The sequence below is a fragment of the Magnolia sinica genome, chromosome 10, assembly GCF_029962835.1.
Source record: "Magnolia sinica isolate HGM2019 chromosome 10, MsV1, whole genome shotgun sequence".
In the NCBI taxonomy this organism is placed as follows: Eukaryota; Viridiplantae; Streptophyta; class Magnoliopsida; order Magnoliales; family Magnoliaceae; genus Magnolia; species Magnolia sinica.
In genome coordinates, this window is record NC_080582.1 from 71,789,754 (window position 1) to 71,805,350 (window position 15,597).

The 15,597-nt window shown below is 41.0% G+C and overlaps 1 protein-coding gene across 2 annotated transcripts in view; it reads right to left on the minus strand.

Moving 5' to 3' along the window:
• Positions 1 to 449: 449 nt before the first annotated feature.
• LOC131216962 (FIP1[V]-like protein) overlaps positions 450 to 15,597 on the minus strand; it is a 33,755-nt gene continuing 18,607 nt past the window's right edge. Inside the window, exons 8-9 of one of the 2 annotated variants that reach the window (XM_058211609.1) lie at positions 8,714 to 10,421; positions 450 to 1,970 (exon numbers count right to left, since the gene is read on the minus strand). In XM_058211609.1, coding sequence (XP_058067592.1) covers positions 1,266 to 1,970; positions 8,714 to 10,421 — 2,413 coding nt within the window. In that variant the 3' untranslated portion in view covers positions 450 to 1,265. Of the gene's footprint in view, positions 1,971 to 1,996; positions 2,210 to 8,713; positions 10,422 to 15,597 lie in introns of those variants that run through there. The other variant, XM_058211610.1, reaches the window with a different exon arrangement.

Below are 15,597 nucleotides of genomic sequence, written 5' to 3' on the forward strand. Positions count from 1 at the left end.
TTCTTTCTTCCCTTCCTTCTTGACAAATTCCATTGCTAAAGGAGAAACATCCAGGGCTAGGGAAGACTTCCCATACAAAAAACTCCTGCTCATTCCATCTTAGTGAGTCACAGATTACCAATGACGAGGCAGTTTCTATGGCTCGGATTGCTCCTTCAATTGCCATCAGACGACGTTCCCCGAATCCCCTTTCATGATCAATGGCTCAAAAGTATTCACCCCAATAAGAAAACCTCATCCTCCCCAAAGTGAACTTCGGTTCCATTTCAAATAATCAAAACGAAAGGCCCCTACGTCCAATAAATCACAGCCCTGTAGCTTCTCGGAACACTACAAACACCCATCCTGCATTCTCTTTAACATTCCTGGAAGATTATTGGAGTATTGAGTTCTCAAAGGCATCCAATGCACTCGCCACAGTTTCATATTTTCAAGCAAAGATTTCATGGTTCTCATCCGAACATTTCTAATCCTCTTGTATTTCTCCTTTGATCATCGTAACAACCTTATTCTAGTATAGGAGTTTCCCCTACGACGTGCCTTTATCTTGTAAAGGAAACAGATGAAATAAAAAAGCAAAAGAGGAAAAAAGGAATTAGATCTCGTAAATACAGGCCTTGTCTGTTTAACTCTCGAGGGCCATTGGAGCAGATAGCTGTTGTCTTTTTCTTGCATCAGCCTCTTGATCTTCCTTTTCGATTCCTGAACTTCCAACCCAAAGCAGATGATAGGGAGGCTTGTCTCGCTTGGCAGTCTGGTAAACAACGAAAGCCATGGCTACTGCATACAGTAGGGCTCTTCAGAACCCTGTCTTTGACTGTAGCCTTCTTACAAGCTGCGCTCTGTAAATAACTCTTCCTGGAACCTCATGCATGGCAATGGAAAAAAGGCCGCCCTGCATAACCTGCGTGATACAACATGCATGCCGCTATTCTAAAGTAGAAATTCAGTTTTACGGGCCACTATGGGGACTGTTTCCAGTGTTACATTTTCAAGTATACATACATTGGAGAATAACATAAATCGCAGCATGTGAATGGGAAAGTAAACCACCGCGACGCTGCATGGTTGGCCCCACAGTACTCCAGACGACTGTCTGATTAGAATGCCCCTCTCAAAAAGCTTGGAAACGCATTCTAGAAGGTGAAAAGATGATAACCGTCGGAGTTTAGGTAACTATGGGCTGAGCAAAACATGAGCCCAAAGACCCATAATTACAAAAGCAAAAACAACCCATAAAAATCTTTTGTTCCTAACCTTTTGACTCAGCTACCAACCCACCTCCGCTTCCGAGCGGGTCGTTCTTGTTTGATCTCTGCATCAATGGTGGCTTCAGTCTGGGCTGGCACCGGCTCGTTATCCACCACCTTCCTGTTCACGGGGCTGTCCTTCTCACTAGGCATGGGTAGCTTGAAACGCTCACTTCGCTTCTTAAGCTTTGCAACAGTGTCCAGGTGGCGATCATCTCCAACCCTCTCCGAGTCGACATGCTGACCATCTGCTCCAGTTGCCATTTCAGTATCCTTAGGCTCCAAATCACCAGCATTTTTTTCAACACCAGATGGATGTTGGTCATCAACGGGCCCACCTATCTTGGTGGATCCATCATCAGCTTGTTCGCTGGCTAAGGAAGATCTGCTATTATGGTTCCTTCCACCAGTCTCCTTACCCTTCGATGAAGATGATGGTGATAGAGCATTTGTATTGGTGTCCTGGTCTTTGTGGCTTGTCCAACGTTCCAATTTCGACCGGCCCCTTCTCGAGTCCAATAGCAGCTCATCATCTGAGGCCGCATCTTCCCCATGCTTTCTGGAAGAGTGGCGCTGAGCCTCGTGCTGCTCATGATGATGGTGATGAATCTTCCTAGGAGCAGCAGATGAAGACCGTGATTGGCTACGGTCACGAGAGTCGGTGTGACCCGTCATCAACACATTACCACTTTCTTGTTCGCCCTTGCTTTTAGTGATAACCTGAACAAGGTAAACATTTATAAGCAAAATCTGAAACGAGGTTCTAGTCCGTGGCCCATTTTATAATCTGATGAACTTGCTTCATTTGGAATATACTTGTGATAAACAGTTGACAGCTCCCACTAAAGAGAGTACAACCCAAAACCGGATATAGGAATTATAGAGGTCCTGGAACATCAGAGATTTAGTGTCAGATACACCCGCCCTTCCGAAGAACTTATGCCCATCAGATCAAGAGTCTGGATCACCACCAAGCCATAGATTAGAAGTGGCGCATCAAGACAACCTACAGGTCCTTTTGCATCATTACTATATTTACTCAAAAAGATAGAATGGACCATCAAAATTCAAGGTCAGAACTTTCAGGGGATAGCAATTACACTCAGAATTTATCTTACAACAGGCAAAATATGGTATTGTCATTAAACCCCGGATTCAAAAGGTAAAAAGATGGCATCAAAACTTCCTCTTCTTATTGTTTATCAATACTTTTTACATGAGAACCCCCACAATAGGAACCAATTTGACAAAGCGAACCCTGAAGAAGGCCAGTGAGACTTGTCCTAATAAAGGTATTAGCCTTGATCATTTATATTTCACCATCTGAATTCTGGGTAAGATTAACAGATCCGGTGGTTCAGAGATTAGCAAGATGCACTCTAGAGGAAAGTAATATCAGCAAATATGGGCATGGGGATAGGGGTTGAGATAGTGTTAAGCTTGTTAAGGCTTCCACACACGCACACACGCTATGGTGACTTAGAATCTGGGAATGTTTACCCAAGGCATCTTAGTCAAAATAGCGATTTTGGCAAAGTAAGAGTATGAGCCTAACTACAGGATCCAACAACATCGCTATGTGCAACTGGGAACAAGAGGAATGAACAACATCCGATAGGACTATCCAAAATATCCTAAAGGAGGGCAGAGCGTTCGCAATGTTGTTCTAGCTAAGCATGTCAAGATTGAGATTCCAGATTACGATGGTAATCTGGATCCAAGGTGTTCAATGACTTGATAAAGTCAATGGAGTGGTATTTTCATTGGTACGAAATGGAAGAAGTCATCAAGCTACGTTTTGCCACCTTGAAACTTAAGTGCACAGCTCAAGACTTGTGGTATGCTATCGAAGAAGACTTGCAGTGGTGTGGCTTTCCTCCCATAAGAAATTGGGAGGAAATAACGGTGAGATAGAAGCAAAGGTTTCTGCAAGCTAGATTATGAGATTTCTTTCCATGAGCTCCTCATTCTGGGGCAAGACAATCTGATTATGGAAGAATACACAACATTATTACGACTATGTTATTTGCTACCACCTAACGGAGACCAAGAAGCAACAATTGATGTATTATTGCAATCAACTATGGTTCGATATTCAATAAGAACTGGAGACTGTTTGGCTAAATAGTGTGGATGAAACATACTAGACAGCTCAGAAAGTGCAGGAGCATGATTTGAAAGGATGCAGTAGCCCTCATGTCGGGAGCTAGACTGCTCAGAAATGCAGAAGTCATCAACCTGCAATACTATTAGTGGCTCCACAATGCGTTTGCAACCAATCATGCCCCACAATAATTTTACTTGGGATTACAAAACTAGACAGAACTCTACCTCTAATCCTCTCTCCCAAAGCGGTGACACAAAGGGAAAGTCTATTACGATAACTTAGGGGAAGTCGACCAACACTTGTTTTGAGTGTGGTGGTCATATACATTATGTGACAGAGTATCTGATGCAATCGTCCCACATCCCACACGTGCATGCTCTGCATGTGTGTACAAGAAAAGGACCACCTTCCTTTTTTAGCCATCATCACTTTCAACTTTTTCAAATCTCTAATTTAGGAGATCAGGCAGGGAATAATTTTAAATATTTTCTTATCCAAGTATCTTCTTATTTTAGGCATTTTCTTAATTATAGAATGCTTTGTAGGTACTTTCCTATTTCATATATTTTTAGACTTCATATCTTTTATTACAGATTGTAAGGTTGATTATAAATAGGACCTATGTCCTATGGAATAACACAAGTTGATCAATACTCTCTTTATGAAATTTTCTTCTTTTCTCTACAGTGCCTGTTGAAGGGAGGGAACGTGGTCTCTAGTTCTAGACTAGAGGACTGTTGAGCTTGCTTATAGTCTTGCATTTGTGATCTCTAGCATTCGGATAGAGGATTGTTGGATCTTTCCCACAATCTCTTTCTTTTCTTATTGATTTATTTGTTTTCCCTTTCGGGTTTGCATCAGTATCTTTTGCAATCTCCAGTTTTGCAAGGAACAAGAGGGTGAATGGTACAAAGAGAACTTTGTTGTTGACCAAGTGGAAGATGAAATATCAAATTACCCAAAAGATGATGATCAAGAACCAAAGGAAGGCATAGATGGCCTTAAGGAAAACAAGTTATCGTTGATGGTCAAGAGGATTCCAACGACACCAAAAGAGGAGGCCCAAGAAGACTAGTTAAGAACCAATATCTTCTATATACAAGTATCATGTGGTGAAAAGGCTATCAAGGTCATAATTGATGGAGGCAGCAATATAATTGTAGCTTCACAAGGCATGGTGGACAAGTTGAAGCTGAAACCTCATAAGTATTTCGAGCCATATAAGATTGTATGTGTGAATGACACGTTCATCCCCGTGACCAGGTGGTACTTAGAGAACTTCTCTCCAAGTTGTTACGAAGAATCATTTTGGTGTGACATCATTCCAATGAAAATCACACATATTACTGGGGCGCCTGTGAATATGCAACAGAGATGTGACTCATGAGGGTCGCAAGAGCACGTACAACTTTATATACAAAAGAAAGCCCATTACTCTCAACCATATGAAGGACGACGACCCCAAAGAGACAACGTTAACTTCCAGTGTTGAGTATGGCCCAATTTATGGAGGAAAGTTGGGAAAGAGGGGTCATGTATGCTCGAGTAGGATGCAAAATCCGTTCAACTAGGGATGTTGTCCAACCACCTAACATACCACCTAGCATTCAAGACATTCCATCCCAATTTTAGGATTTAGTCCCTAATGAATTATTGAGTGAGCTTCCACCCATGCACAAAATTCAACACGCAATTGATGTGGGTACCCAAAGCGTCATTACCAAATCTTCCAACATATTGAATGAATCCAACATAGCATGCAAAGCTTCATCGACAAGTAGAGGAATTGATAGCCAAGAGTTTCATTCGTAATACCCCCTGCCCGTGTGATGTGTTGCCATTATTGACACCAAAGGATGGCAATTAGTAGATATGTGTTGACAATCGCGCCATCAACAAGATAACTGTAAAGTACAGTTTTCCCATTTCACGACTAGATAGCATGTTGGACATGATGGCAGATGCTACAATCTTTCCAAAAATCAATTTGCGAAGTGGGTACTACCAGATAAGAATTCATATTGGAGATGAATGGAAAACCGCTTTTAGGACAAAAGACGGATTTGTCTGAATGGCTAGTTATGCATTTCGGCTTGACAAACGCACCTAGCACGTTCATGTGGGTTATGACGCTAACTCTACGACCATTCATGGGCAAGTTTGTCATTGTTTACTTTGACGACATCCTCATCTATAGCAATTCATGAGAATTATTTGGTTTATCTTCACCAGGTGATGAGAATATTGCGCCATGAGAAACTCTACATTAATTTAAAGAAGCGTATATCCATGAGTTCCAGCATGGTCTTTCTAGGGTTCGTTGTTTCAATAAAAAGTGTGCGGGTTGATCCTGAAAAGATAAGGGCTATTGTCGACTAGCCTACCCCCACAAAGATTCATGAGATTCGCAGTTTTCATGAGTCAACGCCGTTTTATCGAAGGTTTACCTAGAACTTTAGTTTCGTAACAACGCCAATTATTGAATGTATGAAGGCAATTCCATTTGAGTAGGCCAAAGCAGCGACAAGAGCATTTCAAGAAATCAAGCAAAAAATGACGAAAACTCCAATTCTCCGACTTCCTAATTTTGAAAAGATGTTCAAAGTTGCCTGTGATGATTATAGGCACAGGAGGTGTCCTCAGTCTTATGGACATCCAATGGCCCTATTTAGCCAAAAACTCAATGAGGCAGGGAAGAAGTATTCAACATACAAAGTGAAGTTTTACGTAGTTGTACAGGCTTAGAAATATCTGTGTCATTACCTCATTCATTGGGAGTTTGTGCTCTATTCTAATCATGAGTTGCAATATTTGGATTCTCAAAAGAAGTTGAGCGCAAGGCATGCTAAGTGAAGTGCTTATCTTCAAGAGTTTACATTCAACTTGAAACAATGGGCCGATGTAGAAAATAAGGTAGCAGATACCCTCAGCTGAAAATCACATCTATTGTCTACCTTATTAGCCTCCATTGTTGGGTTTGAGAAAATTAAACGAGACAATGTGGAAGATGATGATTTTGGGAGGGAATTTTCAACACTCTTTGCCAACTCAAACATAGTACCCACAATACAGCTTGCACAATGGGTACTTATTCAATGATATGAAGTTGTGTCTTCTTAAAAATTCATTGTGATAGCTTGTTATATGAGACCTTCATTTGAGTGGCCTCAATGGTCACTTTGGCATCAACAAAACAACAGCCTTAGTTGATGACCGTTTCTATTGGCCGAATTTGAAGAAAGATGCCGGAATCATTGCAAACTAGAAAAAGGTAGCAAGCAGAATGCTGGTCTTTATACTCCACTGATTGTGCCAGATGCTCCACGGAAAGACATCAACATGGATTTCGTCCTGAGATTGCCTAAGACTCAACGTGGCTATAACTCTATTTATGTTGTGGTTGACGGGTTTTCTTAGATGGCCCATTTCATCCCTTATATGAAGACATCGGACACCTTACACATTGCTTATGTTTTCTTCAAAGAGATGGACATCTACATGGTGTTCCCAAAACAATTGTATCAAATCGTGATGTCAAGTTTATGAGCTATTTTTGGTGCGCCTTGTGATCTAAGATGGGAACTAGAAGTTCTCAAGTGCTTATCAACCAGAAACAGATGGGCAAACTGTGGTCGTCAATTGCAGTCATGGGAATTTGCTTCAATGTTTACTTGGGCATCACATCGGTTCACAGGACATCGTGTTACCACAAGATGAGTTTGCCTATAATAGTTCTTTGAACCGTAATACAGGACTCCCTTCGAAATTGCAACGGGCAAGCGACCTCAACAACTTATCGATTAAGTCCCACTTCCTATTGCGACTCGATCAAGCCAAGAGGCCAAAGCTTTTGCACAACATATTAAGGAATAAATGAGGAAGTCAGGCAAAAGATCATCCATGGTAATGAAAAATAAAAGAGAAATGTAAATGTTCAACAACATTTTGTGCAATTTCAAGAAGGAGATAGGGTCATGGTGTGGCTCACACCTAAGATGTTTCCAGCATGCTCTTATAGAAAGCTCGAGCTTCCATCGAAAATGAAGATTAGCCCAATTTTCAATGTGGAAGACTTTACAGTCTATCTTCAACATTATAAAGGCAAGAGCACGGGAGAACCGGGGGGGGTTCCTTTTTTAGCTTCTTCCTAATTTCCTTTCTTTCATATTCCCAAGTTAGGAAAATATCTATTTCTTAGAGTTTCTTGCTTAAGGGTTTCTATTTTCGAGATCCTAGCTAGCAAGGGATCCTAATTTTAGATTCCTTAGATTAAGCTGGAGATTATCTAAAAGAGGAAATCTTGTTAGCACTCATTATAGATAAGGCATAGACCCTATGAAATAAAGCACAGTTGAATGATATTTTCTTTGAGCAATTTCTCTTATTTCTCTACGATAAAGTGTTTGAGAGGGGGACGTAGTTATCTCTAGTATAAGACTAGAGGACTGTTGAGCTTGCTCACAATCATTGCATCTTTCTCTTCTGTCCTTCGAACTTTTAGTTTGGTACGCTGAATCTTACAGCAATTAGTTTCTTCCTTGATCTAGTTGCATTAGGTATAAGACCAACTCAACCATCAAGAAGCAATTGCAAATATTTTAGGAAATACATTGTTCACTTGTCCCTGTAATTTTAAGACTTACAAAAATTCAGTGACAAGGTTATCATCTAAAATGCTTAAGATTTATAAACCATACTCATAACAATCGTAATTTGATTATTAACATGTCAAAGGAAATGCCATCTCACTCATAAATAATCATCCCATGGAGAAGAGGCTAACTTTACAACTGAATATATAGTGAAAGAAAAACCTTCCCTCATAATAACACAAAAGAAACCGCACAGCATCTTCTGCCACATGTTTTCAGTGTTGCATGGATTGATTGCTCTAAGAGCAAAGTTCTTCCCATGTTGGATTGCACGGATCTTAATAATTGGATATTGTCATTAAGGTTTATCTAAATTCACATCACATAAACTTGTATGTAGCAATATAATGTTTTGTATGAAGATTGTGACATTACATTTCTATAACCAATTAAAGCCCCCATTCTAGAACCAATTGTAACCCAAGGACTATATTGTAACATTAACTGCTTAGAACTGCTTAATGTTTTCCAGCCGAGCCTATAGACATGTTTTTTTTCCCTTCGCCAATCGGATACTCCACATAAGTGACGGATTCCAACACTCCTACCCATACTCATGCAAATTAGGTTTCAAAGATTTGTAAGATGTTTCATCGTTAATGTGTAGATCTGCCTTTTCTTGTTGTTTTATACTCTTCTGCTTTTAGGGAGGCTCACCTAATTTCAACAGAAATTTCCATTTGAGTATCAGGTACCAGCCATACCTTTTCATTCCGGTGGGTGCTGTGGTCATCATGCTTTCTCTTGCTGGGTAACAAAGTACTTTGATCACCCCCGTCAGATTCTTTACTCTTCCTTATATTGTCCTTGTGTCTCTCCTTGCTTAACCGTTGGTTATCAGAAGTGCTTACAGAACGATCATTTTGCGTGCTTGATCTTTCATGCCTTGGGTTTCTCTCCTCATTACCAAATTGATTCTCACGTGAATAAGCATCATCGCGTCCCCTATGTTGTGAAGAAGTTTCTTCATCCACCCGATCTCTTCTCTTGGGTTGCTCACTCTGCCGCCGTTTATCTTTAAGTTGATAGTCTTTCTCAGAACCTAAACCTTTTGACTCATCTTTAGCCCTCGCATTACCAGCCCATTGTTTATCATCTGAAGCTCGCCCACTCCTTGTTGCACCTCGCCCTTCTTCTCTGTCTCTGTTCGTTTGTGTATCTTCATGAGGTTGTTTGAGCCTATGCCTATCTTCCCTCTCCCTCAGACGCCAGTTTTCATCTCTGTGCCTAACAGAATGGTGATCGTCAGGCTTATCTCTTGCCCTTGCCTGGTCCTCCCTCCTCCTTTGGTCTAGACCATCATCCCTTTCCCGCTTTCTTCGGCTGCTATCTTCTCTAGATCTGTACCCATGCAAGGTGTCTTCCTTGTCAACATGCTCTCTCCTTGGAAGCTCTTCCTCTTTCCTTCTTTTATGGGGATCGTTCAAGATTTCGTGTCTGCCAATCAAAACATCATCTCTTTCCCTCGGTCTTGGCCCTCCATCTTTATCATGCCGACCTCTCCAATCACCATCATCCACCCGTTTCCTCGAATGTGGATGCTCGTCCTTGTCATTCCTGTCATTTTCGTTAAGCTTCCTGTGCCTTGATCCCGTTTCTTCAACACGCTCCCGCCTCCTTATGTCGTCATCTTTCACCCGTCTACCATGTGCATCCTCATCTCTCCTTTGCCAAGCTCCAACCGAATTATCCCTCTCCTTTGCCCTTTCAAAACCATCAGTCCTTGCACGTGCATAATGAGATGATCCAGAATCCCAATCTCTATAAGGATAGGAGTTATACGGATCTTCCCTTCCTTTTGTGACCATGCGGCTTCGGTCCATCTCATGTCTGCTGCCTCGGCTATAATCCTCTCTCCTACGATGAACAGATTCATCTTCTTCATGGCGCCTTTTATCATCTACTATTCGTCTTGACCGCCCATCTTGCATCACTTCTTCCTCTCCACCATCATGCCTCTTCTGATAATCCCTGCTGCTTCCTGATTTTGCTTTGCTGTTATCACTGAGTGTGGTCCTTAAATCATCTTCATTGCCAACATCTAGAACTGCCGGTTGTTCAACTCGAGAACTTAATTTTTGTTTCTTAACAGTATGAAGCGTGCTATCATCTGCAAGCGTCTCACTTGGAATTCCCATATCTGAACCCATTTCCTCCCCTTCAACACTGTCAGCCAAAGCAAGCTGCTCATCGTCATGCATGTCATCTTTCTGCTCAAGGCTCGGATCCCTCACAGCCTCCACTGCAGCAGGGGATGATGCTTCTGGTGTATCTTTGCCGTCAATGCTGTCCCCTGATTTTTCACTTTGGCGAACCTCAGATCTGTTTCGAGCACTTTGGCTTGGGATGATATCATTTTTATGGTCACCACTTGTGTGAGAGTATCTCTCACGTGCTGTTCCTTGTGCCCACCTGAAGTTACAGGGAAGATTCAGGGTGTTTATCAGTTCATGTACAACGACGTGATAGGATGTAGGAACAACTAGATAACAAACCAGAGATCAGTACAGAATGGGAAAAGAAAAGGGAATTTACTAGGGAGAGACCCAGACTCTGAAAACATGGCTCCTTTAGATGAACAGTTTATTGGGAAAAGTGAATCCGACATCTAAACCACCATATAAGATACAAATGGAACAGGAAAAACATTGATGCATTGACCTATAATAAAATTCAATCAGCCATTCCCCAATGGATGAATTCAGTAGGAAGAAAAAGAAAGTAAATAAGGGTCCGACATTTCACAATTTAAGTCTGCGTGTCCTACTTAAGGGATTGTTTGATATGCAGGAAAAGAAAGGAAAAAAGTGGAAACTGTAACGATCATTTACTACCCGGTTGGATATAGGGTGAATCCAAGAGGTGAAAATGGATTCCCTCGGTAAAATTACTTCCCCTCCATTTCCCTACCATCATCCATTTCATTTGTTTGGATTAGCATGTAAGAGTGTGGAAATTTTATGGTATTCCACAACAACCATATTTATATGCCATCCAACCCATTCATCTGATGTGCCCTCGTCAGGATGAAAGAAATACCATAAAAACCACAATATTTCAAAACTCAGGAGGGCCATACCATGTGAATCAAGAGATTTTATGTATAATTTTAAGGAGTGGCTCACCTGAGTGTTGAATCAGCCTAATTTTTGGGATCAAGGCCAAAAAAGGGGTAATTTGATGGATGATGGATTTCATGCATTAAGTTGTGTTCCCCATGTCAGAGAAAGTGAAAACGGTAGAAACCTACTCAAGGTACGCAAGCATTTTCCTTTTCACAGGTAGAAAGGAAAACACATTTACTGGGTGGTTTTCATTCCCAATCAGGTGTAACCATCCAATCAATGAAACCCTTCTTCTTTTTTTCTTCATTTTCATATGTAAAAACTATTTTCACCCTATCCAAACAGGCACTTCTTGATTAATTTCATTGGTTTCCATTGGTACCATTGAAAAATGGATTCATGTTCGTTTTGCAAGAGGAAAACTCCAATTCATGAGATAATGATCACCTTGAATCTTGAGATTTGCAATGTTGGAAAAAGCTAACGACTATTGCCCAAAACCTAGACCTAGCTTTAGATTTATATTGAACATTAAGGGTGTGCTTGGATATATGGAATCCATGTGGAAAATTGGAAAATGTTTTCCACTGACAAGACAGTTAGGTTATATTTGGATCCATTTTTGGAATCTTATTTTCAACAATGATCAAGGAAATTACCATTAGGTAATTATTATGTTATACACAGAATCCAAATGGAAACCATGTATCCAAACATGCCCTAATGATGATACTCGTATGCCAATAGAATCCCACCTGGCTCTAATCCACAGCCCAACTCACACAAGCATGCCCTAAGGGTGGGCATGCAAACAAGGGAGGGTCATCGGGGGCATTTGTTAGAAATACCACTGAACACATGCTCGTTCACACACGCACAGATGGAGGGACATGCTCGAGTAGTTGGCTGCACAAAATAGCAGGGAGACCCCACCAATACATTTCACATCACAAGAAAATGTATTTATTTATTTATTTTCGGGTGAATCGATCACAAGAAAACGATTCCACTGTTTCACCAAAAGATCAGTGAAATGTTTTCTTTTCTCCGTGTGTGTGGGGCCCAACGTGGTGTGTTGATCACATCTGACCCATCCATCACCTATTTTGAAGTATCTGGGTATCATAGCTCTGGACATCCGACCCATCCATCACCTATTTGAAGTATCTGGGTATCATAGCTCTGGATATCTGACCCATCCATCAGCTACTTTGAAGTATCTGGGTAACATAGCTCTGGATAGCTCCAAGAAAGCTATCCCAATCTATGTCATAGAGTAAAGGGCTTAAAGCTACAGTAATGCAAGCCATATTTGCTAGTTCATTGTGATGGGATTTCAGTAGCATTCGGTCATTAATTCTAGTCATCTGGAATGCCACTATTTTGAGATACACATGACAAAAACATCACGAGACGATTACCCAAAACCTCTAAAATCAAACTCACTCGATATATAAAACCATAATCTTGTCATTGACTCGTTGAAATCCACAAACTCAGGAAATGGTGCTTATATCATGCAAGCCAAAGATGTACCGGCCACAATTTCTCAGTTCCAGGAATAGAGAACTTCATTAAAAGAAGAACCTCAGAAACAAGCCTACATACATCTTTGTTGAGGCGGAAAACAACCAACCCAATGAGATGTTCAGTTACTAGTTGCTCTGAAATCCCATCTCTTGTAAGAGCTTGCAAAGTAAATAAGCATTCAGATTGATATCAAAGGCAACAATAGAGTTCTGATTTCGAAATAAGAAAAACGTGGACAGTAAAATAATTCTCATTTTGACACTCTAAAAAGAAAAACCAGATGTTCTACTTATCCAACCACCTGTACTCAAACTTGTGGGCGCACAATCCAACAGGATTCCAATCATAATGGTCCATACAAAACCATAGTATGGCTATATAACCCTATTTAATGAATATAAAAAACCACAAACAAAGCCTTAGGAGGTGTTTGGTGCATGGAATTAGGTGGTATTAAGTGGGATGGAACTTTAAATCCCTTGGTTTGAAATATCATCCCTGTTTGGTTCACCATAGGTTTCCAACATTGGATCCTATGCACGGAGTAGGAAGGGCTTTCCCCAGTTCAACTAGGATTTGCAAAATCCATGGGATTTCCTCCTAAAAGCATGATTTAAGAAGTTCTTACGCTAGGAAGGGAGGTGGGGCCCACCTTGATATTTGTGAGGAATCCACCCATCCATTTGTTTTATAAGATCATTTTAGGGTAAGCGACCACAAATGAGGTAGATTTAAAACTCAAGTGGGCCACACGAGAAAATAGTGGGGATAGAGTGACCACCATTGAAACATTCATATGCCCGCAAAAGTTTTGTATCATGATAAAGTTTTCTATGTTGTCAGTTCATCCCGGCAGGAATGAACTTATAAACGGTTGGGATGACATATAAACATCAAGGTAGAGCTCGGGAAGGTTTCAATGGTAGGAAATTATTTCCCACTCTTTCCTCTTGTATGGCCCACTTGAGTTTTGGATCTGCTTGACTTCTGGTACCATGTCCTAAAATGATCTCACAAAATGGATGGATGGGGTGGATTACTCACAAACATCAAGGTGAGCCCCACCTTACTTCTCATTGTAGTTATCAAACACAATTTTCGAGATTGGTAGTTGTTTTCCATATACAACCAAACACTGCATGAATCAAAACATGTATCTAAGCCCTATATCCTACATGATCCAAACACCAAAGTGAATAGCTCACTCCCATGGCATTAAGAGACAACCCACGGACAAGTGCATTTATTGCAAAAAAAGCAATTCCATCTCATTTAATACCATCTAATTCCATGTGCCAAACACCCCCTTATTGGTTACATAACTAATGAGAAAAACCAAGAAGCTAATCCTGTCAGTCCATCTTTCTTTTCCTAAGCATACCCAAGCTTAGCCAATAAAGACTTGTAATAAAATAAGGAAAGCTAGTAAATAGCAACTTTAACAAAGTCCATATCTACACAATTAACTTATTTGAATACCAACCATATAGAGGGTGTACGGTCAAGCCTCCTTTGTGTATATGATTTGCATGTAAGTAGGGCTGTTCACGAGTCAAGCTAGCTCGAAAAGCTCGCTCAACTCGGCTCGAGTCAGCTCGGATTGACTCGGCTTGAATGGCCGATTCAAGCCGAGCCAAACTAATTATTTGAAGCTTGAGTTGAGTTCAAGCCAAGTTCGACCGGGGGGCATTTCGACTCGACTCGAAGCTCGAACTCGACTCGAACTCGAACAGATCAATTCTTACAGGTTTCCTCATCCGATTTGAAGCTTTGTTTGGTTTTTTCATCGAGTTTTGTTTTGATTCTCTTAAGATTTTTGAATTTTTCATCAATGAAGGAGGATCAAGAACAGAATCCATTACTCTCTCACCCAACAAGCTCGAGCTCAACTCGACTCAACTCGAACCACTAGCTTGACTCGAACTCGACTCGACAGCTTTGGCAAACAAACCAAGCTTCAATGTTGAGCTCGAGGCCAAGCTCGAGCTCGAGCCCGAACTCGAGTACATCATGGACAAGCCAAGCGAAGCTTGGCCCACCTCGACTCGACTCAGCTCGATGCCCACCTCTACATGTAAGGCCCTAAAGAACGGTGTGGTTGGACTTGGCATGTCCAACAATCCTACCGGCTGTCAATTTGTTCCATCCGATCGCATGCAGTCCCATATTCAAATGGGACAATTGAATCTTTCATTGAACGACGATCTGGACAATCCAGACCCTGATATGGTCCGAATCACCAATATGTGATCCATAACTTCAACCTTGATGGTTGGATTTGCTAGATCTTTGATCAAAACCCTTAGTACTTAGATAGGTATGATCTAGCCCTGATCTAAAATTGGTTGGCCTGACCTTTGATCAGCAAGCAAATGGGACCAATTTGTGGCCTCCCATTGGGTGATTGGACCATCCGACATCATTGGTTGTGGTCAAAATGTGTTAGGCTCCCACCACCAGAGCTAAGATTAAACAATAGAGATCACATTAAAGGCCAAACCTGGTTGCTTCTCCCTTTCCCCCCTTTCTTTTCTCTTTTTTGGCTTGCAGAAGAACCCAAAACTTCACTAGATTAGTTAAGAGTTCAATTTTGGCACCAAAGGCCCAATGAATGATGTCACGGAAGCTCACCCCAAAACTCCTTTACACTAAGGGCCAAATGATTTTTTTTTTTTTTTTTGGGAACAATGCTGATTTTATCGAAATTGTTCCAAAGCCTAAAGAATTACAAAACAGGAAAGGAAATTTACAAATCAGACCATAAAACAGGAGAAGAGACTCTAGAAAGAGCTACATTTGATGTTATTGCCCATTTCATTACATTCAGTTCAGCCAAATCAATGATAGGTACTTTGATTTAGTGCTTTATGTATTGCAAGTCGCAGCTGATATTTTGGTTTCGTTGGGTCAGTGATACAAAACCATTCCGGAATACAAATTACCAAGCATCGTCAATAATATTGAATGCATTGGCCGGGGTATATCGCGATAAC